Source organism: Mytilus californianus, unplaced genomic scaffold, assembly GCF_021869535.1.
Source record: "Mytilus californianus isolate M0D057914Y unplaced genomic scaffold, xbMytCali1.0.p SCAF_7, whole genome shotgun sequence".
In the NCBI taxonomy this organism is placed as follows: domain Eukaryota; kingdom Metazoa; phylum Mollusca; class Bivalvia; order Mytilida; family Mytilidae; genus Mytilus; species Mytilus californianus.
The window spans coordinates 93,262,469-93,282,108 of NW_026262723.1; the positions used below are offsets into that span (position 1 = coordinate 93,262,469).

At 34.4% G+C, this 19,640-nt stretch overlaps 1 protein-coding gene and 2 long non-coding RNA genes across 3 annotated transcripts in view; 2 read left to right on the top strand and 1 right to left on the bottom strand.

Annotated features, from left to right (window-relative positions):
- Positions 1-1,619, bottom strand: part of LOC127708771 (uncharacterized) — a 154,349-nt gene extending 152,730 nt beyond the window's left edge. The window contains exon 1 of the long non-coding RNA XR_007985380.1: positions 1,275-1,619. This is a non-coding gene — a long non-coding RNA (uncharacterized LOC127708771). The remainder of the gene's footprint in view (positions 1-1,274) is intronic.
- A 3,517-nt stretch (positions 1,620-5,136) lies between these two features.
- LOC127709564 (SH3 domain-containing protein 19-like) overlaps positions 5,137-19,640 on the top strand; it is a 45,677-nt gene continuing 31,173 nt past the window's right edge. Inside the window, exons 1-2 of the mRNA XM_052215169.1 lie at positions 5,137-5,231; positions 19,324-19,421. Of these exons, the coding sequence (XP_052071129.1) occupies positions 5,154-5,231; positions 19,324-19,421 (176 nt within the window). The 5' untranslated portion in view covers positions 5,137-5,153. The remainder of the gene's footprint in view (positions 5,232-19,323; positions 19,422-19,640) is intronic.
- LOC127708756 (uncharacterized) lies at positions 12,023-13,889 on the top strand. The gene is made up of 2 exons (XR_007985362.1): positions 12,023-12,846; positions 13,169-13,889. It is a non-coding gene; the product is annotated as an uncharacterized LOC127708756 (long non-coding RNA).

Genomic DNA, 19,640 nt, shown 5'->3' on the forward strand with positions numbered 1-19,640 from the left:
ATCTAAATACATGGTTAGATTCAGCATATCAAAGAACCCCATATATTCAATTTTTGTTGAAATCAAACAAAGTTTAATTTTGGACCCCGATTTGGACCAACTTGAAAACTGGGCCCATAATCAAAAATCTAAATACATAGTTAGATTCAGCATATCAAAGAACCCCATATATTCAATTTTTGTTGAAATCAAACTAAGTTTAATTTTGGACCCTTTGAACCTTTATGTAGACCAATTTGAAAACAGAACCAAAAATTAAGAATCTAAATACACGGTTAGATTCGGCATATCAAAGAACCCCAATAATTCAATTTTTGATGAAATCAAACAAAGTTAAATTTTGGACCCTTTGAACCTCAATGTGGACCAATTTAAAAACGGGGCCCAAAATCCAAAAACTTAATACACGGTTAGATTCAGCATATTAAAGAACCCCAAGAATTCAAGAATAAAACCCCATTGAAATTGATCAAGAAATAAGCAATTTATACGAAGTATCTTCTTTTGCACAATACTGTGCAATTGATTATTTCTTGCTATTGCGCAATACTGTACAATTGACAATTTCTTGCTATTGCGCAATATTGTGCTATTGGATATTTCTTGCTATTGCGCAATACTGTGCAATTGAAGATTTCTTGCTATTGCGCAATACTGTGCAATTGAAGATTTCTTGCTATTGTGCAATACTGTGCAATTGAAAATTTCTTGCTATTGCACAATACTTATTATATAATAATTTACACATCCTGTTTGGTGTGTATCTCCTACCATATCATTATTATTTGCTTTTAAATATAAATCAGAAATAACCAACTTAAAATGGAAAATTTTAAAAGAAAAAAAAAAGGAAAAAAAGAAAAAAAAAAATCTCCCCCCAAAATTTTTTGAACCCCCTTATGATTCATCACCCCCAAACTCAATCTCAGCCTTCCCTTTGTGGTATGGTACCTTGCAGTACAATTTCAGAGAGATCCATACACTTGAACACAAGTTATTGTCTGGAAACTAGAAAAATGCTTATTTTTGGCCCCTTTTTGGCCCCCAATTCCTAAACGTTTCGGGCAATTACCCCCAAACTCAATTCCAGCTTTCCCTTTGTGATATGGAACCTTGTAGTACAATTTCAGAAATATCCAAACACTTACACACAAGTTATTGTCATGAAACTAGAAAAATGCTTGTTTTTTGCCCCTTTTTTGGCCCCTAATTCCTAACATTTTGAGGCAATTACCCCCAAAATCAATTACAGCCTTCCCTTTGTGATATGGAACCTTGTGGTACAATGTCAGAGAGATCCATACACTTACACACAAGTTATTGTCTGGAAGTTACAAAAATGCTTATTGTTGGCCCCTTTTTGGCCCCTAATTCCTTAACTGTTGGTACCATAACCCCCAAAATCAATCCCAACCTTCCTTTCATGGTATTGAACCTTATGGTAAAATTTCATGGAGATCCATTTACTTAAACTAAAGTTAGAGTGCGAAAACCAATGTGTCTTCGGACGACGCCGGACGACGCCGGACGACGACGACGACGACGACAACGACGACGACGACGACGCCAACGTCATACAAATATACGAACAAAAAATTTTCAATTTTTGCGGTCGTATAAAAAGGTGGAACTGTATAGTAAAAGAGATACCAAAGGGACATTCAAACATCTAAGTCGAAAATAAACTGACAACACAATGGCTCAAAAAGAAAAAGACCAAGAGACAAACAGTACACAAAACACAACATAGAAAACTAAAGACTGAGCAACACGAACCCCTCCAAACACCGGGGGTGATCTCATGTGGTCCGGAAGGGTAAGCAGATCCTGCTCCACATATAGCACCCATCGTGTTGCTCATGTAAGTACAAACCCGGTGACAAGTCTAATTCGGTAGGTCACATTCGGGGAAAAAAGGACGGGATTGTGGTTACGACAATCGGAACGTATCCGTCATCACTTGTGAAACAGATATTCCATAACGGTCTACCAATTCGTGATGGCGCGTCCGTAAAACTTACGAAGGGATGATTTCAACTTCATCACTTGGAACTCTTGGTTTACTAGCTTCATTGTGAGTAGTATAACCTTCTATCAAAGAAATCATGATAGGAAATGCAAGCTCTGGAATATCGTATCAACTGGGCGCTGCTGGTAGGACTGATGTTTTGCAACATTGTGTCTTTAAAGATTGCTGTAGCATGTGTATTCATAGACTCATCCACTTTTTAATTCTGATTTGTATCAACAACCTTACAGCCTTAATCCATTTGGAAAGTGTATCTACGTCTTCTTTCTCGCGTTTAACCCATTGTTAATAAGGATACATCTACAAAATAAACACAGAATGGAAACTTTTGTCTGGATCATAAATAAACGTAGGTGAAAAAACAGTTAGAAGAAACATTGTCACAGCACAACCATCTTAAAGAGTTCAATACGGCACTAATCGGTCGCAATCGCAAATAACATTATGCTCTCCGTTCAGTTGTATATCATACCATAGGTACTTGGGGACAGGACAAAATTTTTTTTGCCCTCCCCTCTTTCCCAAAGCCGTTTCATTTTATTTATTTTTTTTTGCCCTCCCCTCTTTCCCAAAGCCGTTATTATTTTTCTTCTGTTTAATTCCAATTATTTTTGTGTTTTGCCCTCCCCATATTTCTTCAAATGCGTTATTTTATTTTTTTGCTTTCTTTAATTTCAATTATGTTTGTGTTTTTCCTGGGACTATTAAATCATAGTATAAAAGAGGGACGAAAGATACCAGAGGGACAGTCAAACTCAAAGATCGAAAACAAACTGACAACGCCATGGCCAAAAATAAAAAGACGAACAGACAAACAATAGTACAGATGACACTACATTATAGTCGCAGGTTTTTCCCAGAAAATAAAAGAACAGAGTTCCAATGTCCCCGGCGTTGCACATATTCTATCTGTTCTGTCCAAGGGCAATAATTAAATTTTTTTTTTTTTTTTTTAAACTTATTAAAATTGTCTTACTAGAGAGTTGAAGACTTGAGAGCAATTTCCAATATATTTAATAATTCCAAGGGAAACTCATTGAAAATATTTGATCCGAGACATTGCTGTTATATTCCTTTGATATAAATTTGATAAAAATCTGGCAAAAATTGTACATGCGAGAGCACATACAATGCAAATTTCCATATACATTATATTTCTAAGGGGCATAACTCTTTTGAAAATAGTTGATCGGCACTGATTTTTGAACTCGTCTGAGACATTGCTGAAATAAACCTACAATATAAGTTTCATAAAAATCCGGAGAGAATTGTACACACGGGAGCGCTAACAATGCAATTTTCCATATAATCAATGTTTCCAAGGGGCATAGCTCTTTTAAAAATAGTTGATCAGCACTGATTTTCGAAAATTTCCGAGACATTGCTGTTATATATACCTTTGATATGAATTTGATAAAAATCTGGCAAAAATTGTACATGCGAGAGCACAAACAATGCAAATTTCCATATAATTTATATTTCCAAGGGGAATAACTCTTTTAAAATTAGTTGATCGGCACTGATTTTTGAATTCGTCTGAGACATTAATTGCTGAATAAACCTACAATATAAGTTTCATAAAAATCTGGTAAGAATTGTACATGTGAGAGGGCTAACGGTGCAATTTTCCATATAATAAAATTGAGAATGGAAATGGGGAATGTGTCAAAGAGACAACAACCCGACCACAGAACAGACAACAGCAGAAGGCCACCAACAGGTCTTCAATGCAGCGAGAAATTCCCGCACCCAGAGGCATCCTTCAGCTGGCCCCTAAACAAATATATATACTAGTTCAGTGATAATGAACGCCATACTAAACTCCAAATTGTACACAAGAAACTAAAATTAAAAATAATACAAGACTAACAAAGGCTAGAGGCTCCTGACTTGGGACAGGCGCAAAAATGCGGCGGGGTTAAACATGTTTATGAGATCTCAACCCTCCCCCTACACCCCCAGCCAATGCAGAAAAGCAAACGCATAACAATACGCACATTAAAATTCAGTTCAAGAGAAGTCCGAGTCTGATGTCAGAAGATGTAACCAAAGAAAATAAACAAAATGACAATAATACATAAATAACAACAGACTACTAGCAGTTAACTGACATGCCAGCTCCAGACTTCAATTAAACTGATTGAAAGATTATGTCTTCATCATATGAATATCAGGCACAATCCTTCCCGCTAGGGGTTTAGTATCATACCATCATAACAATGAATGTTTCCAAGGGGAATAACTCTTAAAAATAGTTGCTCGACACTGATTTTCGAACTCGTCCGAGACATTGCTGATATAAACCAAGGATTTGTATACAGTAAGATCTTACTATACAAATCCTTGTATAAACCTACAACACAAGTATTATAAAAATCTGAATTGTACATGTGAGAGCGCTAACAAGACCGGACGGACGGGGGACGCCCGATATTTCTATGTCCCCCGCAACGCGTTGAGCGGGGGACAAAAAAGTCAGGGGTTTGTGTTACTGTATGTTGTGTTAAAGCCTCCTTTCTGATGAGCACCACATTAAGATTTGGTGTACAAGTGACATTTTTAAGTTAGCACACTGTTAAAGGCACAAATTAATGTGACCATTTGCCTACCCAGTCCCCGTGCTTGGTCATGGCGTGTTTTACACCAAGAAAGTGACCCTTCCTCAAAACATCGACAATTACATTGTTATTCAGCATATGCTCATAGAGAGGAGGGTTTGACTTCATGTACACGCTCTCAGGTCAATTTTGTTTACATTTGAAAAGACCCTGTTAAAAAAATAAATTGAAGAAAAGATGAAAAAATCATTAAAAAAATAATTGTACAACAAAAAATTTTGCTAATAGGCATTGTTATTGATACATTGTTGAGAACTTTCATCAGTAACAGGAAGTAATTAAATTGAATACACATTCAAATATTCATGGGCACGAAAAGTAGTTCGAGATTTCTAACCCTGTTATATATTTTTTTGTCGTATACTAGATTATTAAAATCAAAAAGGTGTTATATTTACAAAATGTAGTCAAAATAGAACCGAAAAAAAAGCATTGGGGCTGTTTTAAAAGTCTTCTTAATTTGGTATTTTGCGGATGAATCGCGCACATAACGGTAATCCTCCAAGATGGAGGCTGTAGCAAAACACAAGTTTTCTGCAACTGCTCAGGACGAATTAAGCTTTGAAAAGGACGATATATTGAAGGTATACCAATAAGAGGTTTCATAATTGTAGTGTGTAATCTCGCAAGTAGTACACCTTTCTCAAAGGTGATAAATTCAATTCAAAACATGCACGAAGGCGTGTCATGCCAGAACTTTCTGTTTTGACTGTCTGATCAACACTTCCTGTATAAAGTCATATATGATATGCTAGATTTAAATATGAATAATACGATTTTAAAGGAATCAAATGTTTTATTCAGACCATGAAAATTTAATTGGAAATTTGGTATTCTCTCATTAAAACATTTGCTAATTCTAATGTTTTTTGTTTGATCAGAACAACAGCCTTTAACAGGTTGAGACCACTCTCCCAGTGGGGGTATTACATATTGAAAACCCACTATTTGGGTACTCTGATAACTCCCGAAAACTTATTAAAAAGAACTCGTAGGTATTACACGTAAACTCTATTTATATGGTGTAATACTGCTGACATTGATAAAGACCACAAATATTAGATATACATCACGTTTACCCAATAAATGTCAATTTAATTTCAGTAATAAGATGTTTGTGTCTTGTATAATAATATTGCTGATGTAATTTTTCAAAAGATACATAGCTCTATCTACCTTTTGAATAATTTGATCTGCCATATTGTCATGATTGATATGCATACAAGACACAAAAATCGTATTACTGAAATTAAATTGACAAGATAATTGCGATCTGTGCATGCAGGATTAATCTGACCTATTTTTATATCATCTAAATGGGGACACTATCATAAAGTAGGTTGTAAATGTCCAGTTTTCGAAATGTTGCCAATTATGGGGGTGGGGGGGTAGGCCCTTTATCGGGACTCCGGAATCGGGTGTTTTTAAGCTCGGGATTTCCGGATTGATCCTTTCAGGATCCGGGAATTCTTTTTTCGAATTTTGGGATGTCGGGATTTAAATTTTTTTTAAATTCGGGACCTCAGGATTCCACGTTTTTAAGCCCGGGATTTCAGGATCAGGACCCCTCCTACCCCCCCTCAATTATCAGTAGGATAAGTTTGTGAACAGGTTTAATTGTTCACCTGTTGCGTTTTGTCACTTGTCACCTCGTGTTTACAAATCATATTAAAATTCAAAGCCGATCCTTTATTCACACAGCGGGAGGTGTAGCAGTGCTGATCAAAACATGCGTAGGGAACCCCTATTCTAAAAAAAAAACTAGGGAAAACACTGCTTCCGACACCCTGTGATAATGCCATCTCTAGAAGGAAGGTAGGGTAGTTTTGCTACCCTGTTCCTGTCTGTCTTTCAAGTTATGAGCATACATGAAATTTATCGGTAGCTATGCCATTGGGAACATGTGGGAAAATCTGACTGATGTAGTGTTTCCTGCAGCTTTTGAAAGGGCAGGGTAATTTTTTTCTCAGATGGCACTCATAGCGCAATTGGCTACACTTAAAGGGCACCTTTTGCATGGACGACTACACTTTTAGGGCATCCTTTACATGTAGATATAAAGGCACTTTAATTGAAATATATCAATGTTTCATATATACTCGTTACAACTGGTAAGAGATAAATATTTTTTATTAGGTTATTAATTTAATTCCTTTTTATGGGGGGGGGGGATTAAGTTTTACCCTTGTCCGTCTGTATGTACGTCCCAAAATTGGTTTCCGTTCTCTAACTTGAGTTTGCCTCAACCAAATGTTATGAAACTTATATACAATGCTTATTACCACTAAACACAGATCAAGTTTGAATTTTGGTGGCGTCACTTTAACCGTTCTAGAGTAATGCCCCTTTATAAATGGAAAAATTGCAAAATTTTTAGTTTCCGTTCTCTAACTTAAGTTTGCCTCAACCAAATGTTATGAAACTTATACACAATGCTTATTACCACAACACAAAGATCAAGTTTGAATTTTGGTGGCGTCACTTTAACCGTTCTAAAGTTATGCCCCTTTATAAATGGAAATATTGCAAAATTTTTAGTTTCCGTTCTCTAACTTAAGTTTGCCTCAACAAAATGTTATGAAACTGATACACAATGCTTATTACCACAAAACACAGATCAAATTGAATTTTGGTAGCGTCACTTTAAGCATTCTAGAGTTATGCCCCTTTATAAATGGAAAAATTGCAAAAAAATTTATTTTCTTCTAAATATCAAATAATTTTTTAAATTATAGTTATCTTCCTTTGTCCATGATTATAGTTGAATCAACTACAATCAATGCTTTATACAATGCAATGTTTAATTTTGACTTCCACTGATAAAACACAGATCAAGTTGAATTTGGGTAGTGTCACTTTAACAATTATTGGGTTATGCCCCTTTATAAATCGAAAGATTGCAAAATTTTTAGTTTCCATTCTGTAACTTAAGTTTGCCCCAACCAAACATTATGAAACCTATACACAATATTCATTACCACAAAACTAAGATCAAGTACACATTTTTTGTTTCCGTTTTCTAACTTTAGTTTGCCTCAACCAAATGTTATGAAACTTATACACAATGCTTATTACTACATAATACAGATTAAGTACGAAATTTGGTGGCGACACTTTTACCATTCTTGAGTTATGTCCCTTTGTAAACATGAAAATTGCTGAATTTTTCGTTTCCGTTCTCTAGCTTTAGTTTGTCTCAACCAAATGTTATAAAACTTATACACAACCGTTCTAGAGTTATGCGTGTTAACAAATAGAAAAATTGCTGAATTTTTAGTTTCTGTTCTCTACTTAAGTTAGCCTCAACCAAATGTTATGAGACTTACACACAATGCTTATTACCACAAAACTCAGATCAAGTTCAAATTTGGGTAGCATCACTTTTATTGTTCTTCAGTTATTTGTAATAAAATTATTACTTCTTGACTCAGCCAATAGAATCTTGATAGTGCAATTGCCTCATTTTAATCAATAACTCCAATTATAAACTTTAATTCTGGATCTCTGATCGTCAAAGAATGTGTTGTGAAAGTATCAAGATTTACATGACCAAGAGCATATGCATTGCTTTTGAGCTGCGCGAACAAATTAGTGTCAAATTCTGTTTCAATCTGACATGTTTATACCAATCAAAGCTACCATTATCAGGATCATAACTGTACAATTCTTTTTGGGTCATTCATCTTTTTTATGCCCCCGCCGTAGCGGAGGGGGCATTAAGTTTTAACCTTGTCCGTTTGTACGTCCAAAAGTTGGTTTCCGTTCTCTAACTTTAGTTTGTCTCAATCAAATGTTATGAAACTTGTACACAATGCTTATTTACACAAAACACAGATCAAGTTTGAATTTTGGTGGCGTCACTTTAACGGTTCTAGAGTTATGCCTCTTTACAAACGGAAAAATTGCTGAATTTTTAGTTTACAGTTCTCTAACTTTAGTTTGCCTCAACCAAATGCTATAAAACTTATACACAATGCTTATTACCACAAAATACAGATCAAATTTAAATTTTGGTGGTGTCACTTTTATTGTTCTAGAGTTAGGCCCCTAAACAAATGGAAAAATTGCTGAATTTTTTGTTTCCGTTCTCTAATTTAAGTTTGCCTCAACCAAATTTTATGTAACTTATACACAATTCTTTTTACCACAAAACTCAGATCATGTAAAAATTTGGGTAGAGTCACTTTTACTGTTCTTGAGTTATGTCCCTTTATAACTTTATATGATATGCAAGCGGGGGTGTCATTTGTGTCCCATGGACACATTCCCCATTTATTTTTATGCCCCCGTGGTAGCGGAGGGGGTTTTAAGTTTTACCCTTGTCCGTCCGTACGTCCCAATGTTGGTTTCTGTTCTCTAACTTTAGTTTGTCTCAATCAAATGTTATGAAACTTGTACACAATACTTATTACCACAAAACACAGATCAAGTAAGAATTTTGGTGGCGTTACTTTAACCGTTCTAGAATCATGCCCCTTAACAAATGGAAAAATTGCTGAATTTTTTGTTTCTGTTCTCTTTACTTAAGTTAGCCTCAACCAAATGTTATGAAACTTATACACAATGCTAATTACAAAAAAATACAGATCAAGTTTGAATTTTGGTAGCGACACTTCTACTGTTCTTCAGTTATGTTGCTTTATAACATCAGCCCTCAATTTAGTCTACTGAAATGGTTGCCTGGGCGACTTTAAAATCTGATTGGTGACCAAAAATTCATAACTGGTCGCTTAGGCTATTAGAATATTGAAAATCTGGCGAACGTAAATTTTCAGAACGTTTGCCCTGATCAGAGTCGGGTTTTAAAAAATCGTCTGAGCGCTTGACAGTATCACAAATTTTACTGTATTTCAAGCGCCTTTTAGATTTAAGCTTGATCTTGTCAGTGCTTTTTTGCATCAGGTACTTGTAGTTCATTTGTAAGCAATTTGTTGTCGTTGACTTACTGACAGGATTTATATATATATTTATCCTCGTATTTCCGCACTCAGTCACAACTTGGACTATTACGTGCCGTTCAGAAGAAAACCATTGGCATTTATAGATTGTGTTTATTGAAAGCACATGGTCGAGCTTCGTTCTTGATTTCGTCAGTAAACGGATGGAAACAAGGTCGGAGACAATTTTGTAACTTGTTCTCATAGATTCAATAAAATACTGGCTACAATTTAGCAAACGATTTCAGATGTTCACTTGACCAATAGGGCAATCACCAGTGCTTCTACACAAATCGGATGAGATTTTTACTAGACTTGGGCTTTGGGCTACCGCTGAATGTCGCAGACTGTTTTAAAACATGTACAATGTCAATGAATATAATATCAAATAAATCATGTGGTTTTTATACGACCGCAAAAAATTTTTTGGGATCGTATAATGGTATGATGTCTGCGCTGTCGTCCGAAGACACATTGGTTTCCAGACAATAACTTTAGTTTAAGTGAATGGATCTCTATGAAATTTTTTAAGAACGTTCAAATACCACAAAAGGAGGGTTGGGATTGATTATGGGGGTGATGGTCCCAACCGTTTAGGAATTCAGGACCCAAAAAGGGGCCCAAAACAAGCATTTTTCTAGTTTCAGGATAATAACTTGGTGTATAAGTATTTCTATTGCTCTGAAATTGTACCACAATGTTTAATACCACAAGTAGAAGGTTTGGATTCATTTTAGGGGTTATGGGGCCAACAGTTTAGGAATTAGGGGCCAAAAACAAGCATTTTTCTAGTTTCCAGACAATAAATAGTGTGTAAGTGTATGGATCTCTCTGACATTGTACCACAAGGTTCCATATAACAAAGGGAAGGCTTGGATTGAATTTGGGGTTAATTGCTCCAATTATGTAGGAATTAGGGGCCAAAAAAGGGCCTTAACAAGCATTTTTCTAGTTTCCAGACAATAACTTGTGTGTAAGTGTATGGATCTCTCTGAAATTGTACTACAAGGTTCCATACTACAAAGGAAAGGCTGGGATTGAGTTTTGGGGTTATTGCTCCAAGGAGGGTTTCAAAAAGTTGGGGGAGGGGGAATTTTTTTCCCAATTTTTTTTAAGGGATTCATATTTTTATGCCCCCGTCGTAGCGGAGGGGGCATAAAGTTTTACCCTTGTCCGTCTGTACGTACGTACGTCCCGAAATTGATTTCCGTTCTCTAACTTGAGTTTGCCTCAACCAAATGTTATGAAACTTATACACAATGCTTATTACCACAAAACACAGATCAAGTTTGAATTTTGGTGGCGTCACTTTAACCGATCTAGAGTTATGCCCCTTTATAAAAGGAAATATTGCAAAATTTTTAGTTTCCGTTCTCTTACTTAAGTTTGCCTCAACCAAATGTTATGAAACTTATACACAATGCTTATTACCACAAAACACAGATCAAGTTTGAATTTTGGTGGTGTCACTTTAACCGATCTAGAGTTATGCCCCTTTATAAAAGGAAAAATTGCAAAATTTTTATTTTCTTCTAAATATCAAGTTTATATAATATATTTTTATACGACCGCAAAAAAATTTTGTGGTCGTATATTGGTATGACGGCGTCGTCGTCGTCTGGCGTCGTCGTCCGAATACATATTGGTTTTCGCACTCTAACTTTAGTTTAAGTGAATGGATCTTTTTGAAATTTGACCATAAGGTTAAATACCACAAAAGGAAGGTTGGGATTGATTTTGGGGGTTATGGTACCAACAGTTAAGGAATTAGGGGCCGAAAAGGGGCCAAAAATGAGCATTTTCTAGTTTCCAGACAATAACTGTGGAACGGTGTATGGATCTCTCTGAAATTATACTACAAGTTTCCATACCTCAAAGGGATGGTTAGGATTTGCTTTGGGGGGTTATGGCTCAAACAGTTTAGGAATTAGGGGCAAAAAAGGGGGAAAAACAAGGTTGTCCTGGTTAATGGACAAATACTTTAGTACAAAACATAATTTAAAGCAGTGTAAGGGAGATAAATCAAATACATCATTGAAATTATCTCCCTTACACTGCTTTTAAATTATGTATAAAGTAATGGTTAATGAACAATAAAGATAATCTAAAACAGTGTAAGGGAGGTAATCCAAATACAACATTTTGGTTACTTCCCTTACACTGCTTTTAAATTATGTTTAAAGAAATGCATATTTATAAAGGAAGACCAGTAAAAATATCTGCAAATGTTTTCATCTTTTTTTTTTACAAAAAAATCCATATGAAAGATTTGACACTATATTTTTATTAATTCTATTATAAAATAGATTAAGTTAGCACTATGGTAAATTTAAATGGGTAATTATGGTTGCCAACTCAATTGGAAATTTGAATTGAGATTATGACCATATCTTGAGGGAAAGAATTTTTTTGGGGGAAAAAGGGGGGGGGGGATAAAAAGAAATTGTGGGGGGCCAATTTTTTCTCATTTCAGATTTCAGAAATTAAAAAGAATTATTCTTCAAATATTATTTTTTTTTCAAATTTCAAATATTGAAAAATTTCAAGAAGTAATCTTTAATTGCACAGTATTGCGCATTAGATTTGTAAAATCTTTGATCACATTTATTTATTTGTTATGCCGAATCTAACAGTGTATTTAGATTTTTATACGACCGCAAAAAAATTTTGAGGTCAGATATTGGTATGACGTTGGCGTCGTCGTCGTCGTCCGAATACACAATGGTGTTCGCACTCTAACTTTAGTTTAAGTGAATGGATCTCTATGAAATTTTACCATAAGGTTCAATACCACAATAGGAAGGTGGGGATTGATTTTGGGGGTTATGGTACCAACAGTTAAGGAATTAGGGGCCAAAAAGGGGCCAAAAATAAGCATTTTTGTAACTTCCAGACATAACTTGTGTGTTAGTGTATGGATCTCTCTGACATTGTACCACAATGTTCCATATCACAAAGGGAATGCTGGGATTGATTTTGGGGGTAATTGCCTCCAAATTTTAGGAATTAGGGGCCAAAAAGGGGAAAAAAACAAGCATTTTTCTAGTTTCATGACAATAACTTTTGTGTAAGTGTATGGATCTCTCTGACATTGTACCATAAGGTTCCATATCACAAAGGGAATGCTGGGATTGAATTTGGGGTAATTGCCTATAAATTTTAGGAATTAGGGGCCAAAAGGGGCAAAAAACAAGCATTTTTCTAGTTTCATTACAGTAACTTGTGTGTAAGTGTATGGATCTTTATGAAATTGTACTACAAGGTTCCATATCACAAAGGGAAAACTGGAAGTGATTTTTGGGGTAATTGCCCACAACGTTAAGAATAAGAGGCCAAAAAGGGGCAAAAAATAAGCATTTTTCTAGTTTCCAGACAATAACTTGTGTTCAAGTGTATGGATCTCTCTGAAATTTTAATGCAAGGTACCAAACCACAAAGGGAAGGCTGGGATTGATTTTGGGGATAATTCCCTAGAAATTTGAGGAATTAGGGTCCATAAAGGGGCAAAAAAACAAGCATTTTTCTAGTTTCAGGACAATAACTTGTGTGTAAGTGTATGGATCTTTATGAAATTGTACTGCAAGGTTCCATATCTCAAAGGGAAAGCTGGGTTTGAGTTTGGGGGTAATTGCCCTAAATGTTTAGGAATTTGGGGCCAAAAAACAAGCATTTTTCTTGTTTCCAGACAATAACTTGTGTTCAAGTGTATGGATCTCTCTGAAATTGTACAGTTCATACATGTGAAACTCCCGACGGGAGTACAATAATCCCGTTTTCAGGGGTCTCCTCCCGACCTCCAGTTGAAGACAAAAAAATCCCGTGTATGAAATATTTCATGAATGAAAAATTTCAGCCCAACATATCTGGTGTAACTGACACTACTGAAGTTATATTTTACCTGTAAATCAATTAAAATGCATAATTATATGGCCTCACTTGTCACCTTGGGTGTCAAACATACTGGTAATAAACGATTTTTACCTCAGGCTAACTGCCGTTGTGTAATAAAACTTTTGTTTATTTAAAACGAATGTTAGGTTACTTCCCTTGATTTATCCTGTTTTAAGTTATTTTCCTTTAAATAATGTAAATTTTTAAAAGAATATAAATAAAATATAAATTGAACAAATAATCATAAAAGGATGGAAATTAAATGATTTTAAATGTTTTAGGACAAATAAAAAAATAATAATTTGAAAATTATTTGAGGGTTCTATACTTCCTTTCAAGGCTTAAATTGAAATTTATATAATAACTATGACCCATGATTACAATTGGAATGTGTTACTTATCATGCATTAAAAATCTACTTGCATAAAGATAAAAATAAAAGATCTACTTGCAGATAGATAAGCAAATGTTCTGATTGCAATGAATAATGGGAAGAAAGATATGACCTAAAAAATTTAAAGAACATTCTGAAAAAGAAGAATGTTAGATTGAACAAGTTGAAAGTTTAAAAAGATAGAGAAAATTTATAAGTACAAAGGTACTATAAACATAATACATTCGGATGGAAAGTTGAAGAAAACACACTTTAACAGACAATTTCTACAGCACACGGTTACATTTACGACAGAATTTATGTCGATTAAAAACATCCTGATCTGAGTCCTAATCTCCAAAACTCCTGATCTTAGTTTCACAGTCCATCACATGTATGTGTACTGCAAGGTACCATACCACAAAGGGAAGGCTGGGATTGAGTTTGGGGGTGATGAATCATAAGGGGGTTCAAAAAATTTGGGGGGGGGGGGATTTTTTTTCCCTTTTTTTCTTTAAAATTTTCCATTTTAAATTGGTTATTTCTGATTTATATATAAAAGCAAATAATAGTGATATGGTTTGAATAGATAAATTAAAAAATTTTAAGTTCTTAGACCACATTTATTCTGTGTCAGAAACCTATGCTGTGTCAAATATTTAATTACAATCCAAATTCAGTGCTGTATCAAGCTTGAATGTTGTGTCCATACTTGCCCCAACTGTTCAGGGTTCGACCTCTGCGGTCGTATCAAGCTGCGCCCCAGCGGAGCATTTTATTAATTTTGGGTCCAGTTTTCAAATTGGTCTACATTAATGTCCAAAGGGTCCAAAATTAAACTTTGTTTGATTTTAGCAAAAATTGAATATATGAGGTTCTTTGATATGCTGAATCTAAACATGTATTTAGATTTTTGATTTTTGGCCCAGTTTTCAAGTTGGTTCAAATTGGGGTCCAAAATTAAACTTTGTTTGATTTCAACAAAAATTGAATATATGGAGTTCTTTGATATGCTGAATCTAACCATGTATTTAGATTTTTTATTTGTGGACCCCGTTATCTAATTGGTTCATATTGAGGTCAAAAGGGTCCAAAATTAAACTTTGTTTGATTTCATCTAAAATTGAATTATTGGGGTTCTTTGATATTCCAAATCTAACCGTGTATTTAGGTTTTTAATTTTGGGTCCTGTTTTTTAAATTGGTCTACATTGAGGTCCAAAGGGTCCAAATTAAACTTAGTTTGATTTTAACAAAAATTGAATTCTTGGGGTTCTTTGATTTGCTGAATCTAAACATGTGTTTAGATTTTTGATTATGGGCCCAGTTTTCAAGTTGGTCCAAGATAGGGTCCAGTATTTAAACTTTTTTGATTTCAACAAAAATTGAATATATGGGGTTCTTTGATATGCTGAATCTAAACATGTATTTAGATTTTTGATTATGGGCCCAGTTTTCAAGTTGGTCCAAATTGGGGTCCAAAATTAAACTTTGTTTGATTTCAACAAAAATTGAATATATGAGGTTCTTTGATATGCTGAATCTAACCATGTATTTAGATTTTTTATTTGTAGGCCCCGCTATCAAATTGGTTCATATTGGGGTCAAAAGGGTCCAAAATTAAACTTTGTTTGATTTCATCGAAAATTGAATTATTGGGGTTCTTTGATATGCCAAATCTAACCGTGTTTTTAGATTTTTAATTTGGGTCCTGTTTTTTAAATTGGTCTTCATTGAGGTCCAAAGGGTCCAAAATTAAACTTAGTTTGATTTTAACAAAAATCGAATTCTTGGGGTTCTTTGATATGCTGAATATAAGCATATGTTTAGATTTTTGATTATGGGCCCAGTTTTCATGTTGGTCCAAGTTGGGGTCCAAAATTATACTTTTTTTGATTTCAACAAAAATTGAATATATGGGGTTCTTTGTTATGCTGAATCTAACCATGAATTTAGATTTTTTATTTGTGGGCCCCGCTATCAAATTGGTTCATATTGAGGTCAAAAGGGTCCAAAATTAAACTTTGTTTGATTTCATCAAAAATTGAATTATTGGGGTTCTTTGATATTCCAAATCTAACCGTATATTTAGATTTTTAATTTTAAGTCCCGTTTTTTAAATTGGTCTACATTAAGGTCCAAAGGGTCCAAAATTAAACTTAGTTTGATTTTAGCAAAAATTGAATTCTTGGGGTTCTTTGATATGCTGAATCTAAACATGTGTTTAGATTTTTGATTATGGGCCCAGTTTTCAAGTTTGTCCAAGTTGGGGTCCAAAATTAAACTTTGTTTGATTTTAACAAAAATTGAATATATGGGGTTCTTTGATATGCTGAATCTAACCATGTATTTTGATTTTGGACATTGGACCATAATAGGTAAATTAAAAAAATTCAAGTTCTTAGACCACATTCTTTCTGTGTCAGAAACCTATGCTGTGTCAAATATTTAATAACAATCCAAATTCTGAGCTGTATCAAGCTTGAATGTTGTGTCCATACTTGCCCCAACTGTTCAGGGTTCGACCTCTGCGGTCGTATCAAGCTGCGCCCCAGCGAAGCATTTTATTAAAATTGGAGTTATCTTCCTTTGACCATGATTATAGTTGAATCAACTACAATCAATGCTTTATACAATGCAATGTTTAATTTTGACTTCCACTGATAAAACACAGATCAAGTTGAATTTGGGTAGTGTCACTTTAACCATTATTGAGTTATGCCCCTTTATAAATAGAAAGATTGCAAAATTTTTTAGTTTCCATTCTGTAACTGAAGTTTTCCCCAGCCAAACATTATGAAACCTATACACAATATTCATTACCACAAAACGCAGTAAGGATCAAGTACAATTTTTTTGTTTCAGTTCTCTAACTTGAGTTTGCCTCAACCAAATGTTATGAAACTTATACACAATGCTTATTACTACATAATACAGATTAAGTACGAAATTAGGTGGCAACACTTTTACCATTCTAGGGTTATGTCCCTTTATAAACATAAAAATTGCTGAATTTTTTAGTTTGTCTCAACCAAATGTTGTAAAACTTATACACAACCGTTCTAGAGTTATGCGTGTTTACAAATAGAAAAATTGCTGAATTTTTAGTTTCTGTTCTCTACTTAAGTTAGCCTCAACCAAATGTTATGAGACTTACACACAATGCTTATTACCACAAAACTCAGATCAAGTTCAAATTTGGGTAGCGTTACTTTTACCGTTCTTCAGTTATGTCCCTTTATAACTATATGATATGCAAGCGGGGGCATCATCTGTGTCCACATGTGGACACTATCCACATTTATTTTTTTTTAATTTTAAAAATTTCGAATTTTTGTAAAGTTTCAAGAAGAAATCTTCAATTGCACAGTATTGGGCAATGGATTTATAAGATCTTTGACCACATTTATTTTGTGTCAGAAACCTATATTATGTCAAAAATTTGATCACAATCCAAATTCGGACAGTATCAAGCTTGAATATTGTATATAGATATAGGAAGATGTGGTATGAGTGCCAATGAGACAACTCTCCATCCAAGTTACAATATATAAAAGTAAAAAAAGTGTCCAAATTTGCCCAAACTGTTCAGGGTTTGACCTCTGCGGTCGTATCAGGCTGCGCTCAGCGAAGCATTTTATTAACAGTTGATTTACACTCGTCAGCATAAAAACTCAAGAAAACTTAATACTTTTTTTTCACAAGGGTTGTTTAGCTATAAAAAAAATGTAGGCGACCTGAAATTATTTCCTGGCCACTGAAATTTTGAGTTGGCCACTAAATTTTCATGTCTGGTGGCCAATTGGCAACCTCATTTCAGAAGCTACTTTGAGGGCTGAACTTTATATGATATGCAAGCAGGGGCATCATCTGTGTCCCATGGACACATTCCCCATTTACTTTATCATGACTTTTATGGAAATAAATTGGTTGATTGCTCAGACAAAAAAAAGTCTGTCTTTTTTTTTTAACTAACAGAACAGTGTTCTTTTCATGCAACTAATGCACCACTGACCCGCAGTCCTATGATTTTGGAGCACTGTCCTACATTTCTGGCCTCGGTGATATAATTTTCAGTCAAAAAATGGTATATTGTAAAATTTTATCTGATGTGATTCTTATCTGTTGTATGAAATACCTGGTGAAATTTACCAGCACATTGATTGTTTACAGCATCTGATCTATTTACCTGATGAGGTTAACCTGTTGTTGATAATGTTGATTGGATTTAATCATTTAATTAACTTGTAAATGAATTCTTTTGTGTTTTAATTGATTTTAAAATCATTTATGACTTCAGATTACAATTGTATGGCTTCATTCATCACCCAAGCGCTGATCTTTGACAAGTCGGCAAATACTGTGTACACAAACAGTGCTGATAGTTGTAAAACTCCGGATCCTTCATTCTCTTTTACAACAATAAGACCTATGTTTCTTGATTGGCAGTTTTCTTCCAGTTAGGCAGTCAATTTAATGAGTCTGATAAATCAGCCACAATTAATTTGGACCCTAAATAGGTTTCTATTGACAGTCACACACATCCTTGGTATAGTGCTGTCAAATAAAGTTCTGTCATCCCACCCTACAGTGCCCTAAGATATGTGTATTTTAAACGGTAAAAAAAGTTAATTATAAAAATTCATGAAGAGTTAATCCCCTTGTTTTGGCATATTTTAAAATTTTAGTAATAAAAAATTATGGGTATGGATTTCATTCAGGACTTTCATATCATGGTCCTTGCTTGATTAGAAAATTGCACTTTATGTCATTTCTGTGCAATAACTTGAGAACTTTTCATCTGATACTTTTCAAATTTGTATATATTATTATTGATCACAGAATGCAGGTCAAGTTCAATTTTGATAAATTTTGTGTTGCCTTGATGATGTCAAAAAGCAGGATTTAGGTACATGTATACTGTTTCCGAGTGATGGTGGTGGCGGTAATCAATGGTATTGGTTATGCAGTTGTACTAGCATTGGCATATCTTATTTCCAGGAAAATTATTTGGCCCTGTACCTTCAGTTATGGTCCTTCCCTGAAAAGACAATGGCACCCTACATGTACATGTCATTTCACTTTCCAAAACAGGTTTGCTGTCAATTTTACAGCTCAATTCTGGTTTCGTGTTTCAGTATAAATGGTTGCATTCAAATAACAATTTCTTCTTTTTGTTTAAGACTTTCATCTTTTTCTTCAGATAAAAATATTTCATGTAGCATGGCTCTTTATATTGGAAAATGGGTCATTAGCTTCAATTATTAAGTTAGAAAATTTTGGTAGCTTACATGAATTGACTCGAAGAAATTGGCATTGGCTACATTTTGAATCACGTCAAATATTTGTTCATGACATTTATTGACCCAGTAGTCAGGCAATAGATGGTTATACATGTTTATTTGTCATTTTTATTGTCATGACTGTAATCAATGTTAAGAAGGTTTTTTTGTATCAAGCTGTTAAATTTTTTCAGGTTATAAATAAAGAAGAAGATGAAAATTGGTACAAGGCAGAACTTAATGGTAAAAGTGGATTTGTACCATCAAATTATATTACAATGAAACCAAATCCGTAAGTATTTTTATCAACTTATAGTATAGTTTTTATATTTTTTGAAAACATATGTCCTCTATCATGTCTATTGTCACATAGACCGCCTTGGTGATAGCGTGTTCGCCATGAGTGCAGGAGGTTGTGGGTTTAATCCCTAGCCGGATCAAACCAAAGGCTTTAAAATTGGTATTTGCTGCTTCTAGTAGGGTGCCCAGTCAACAAATTTGATCGATTTGG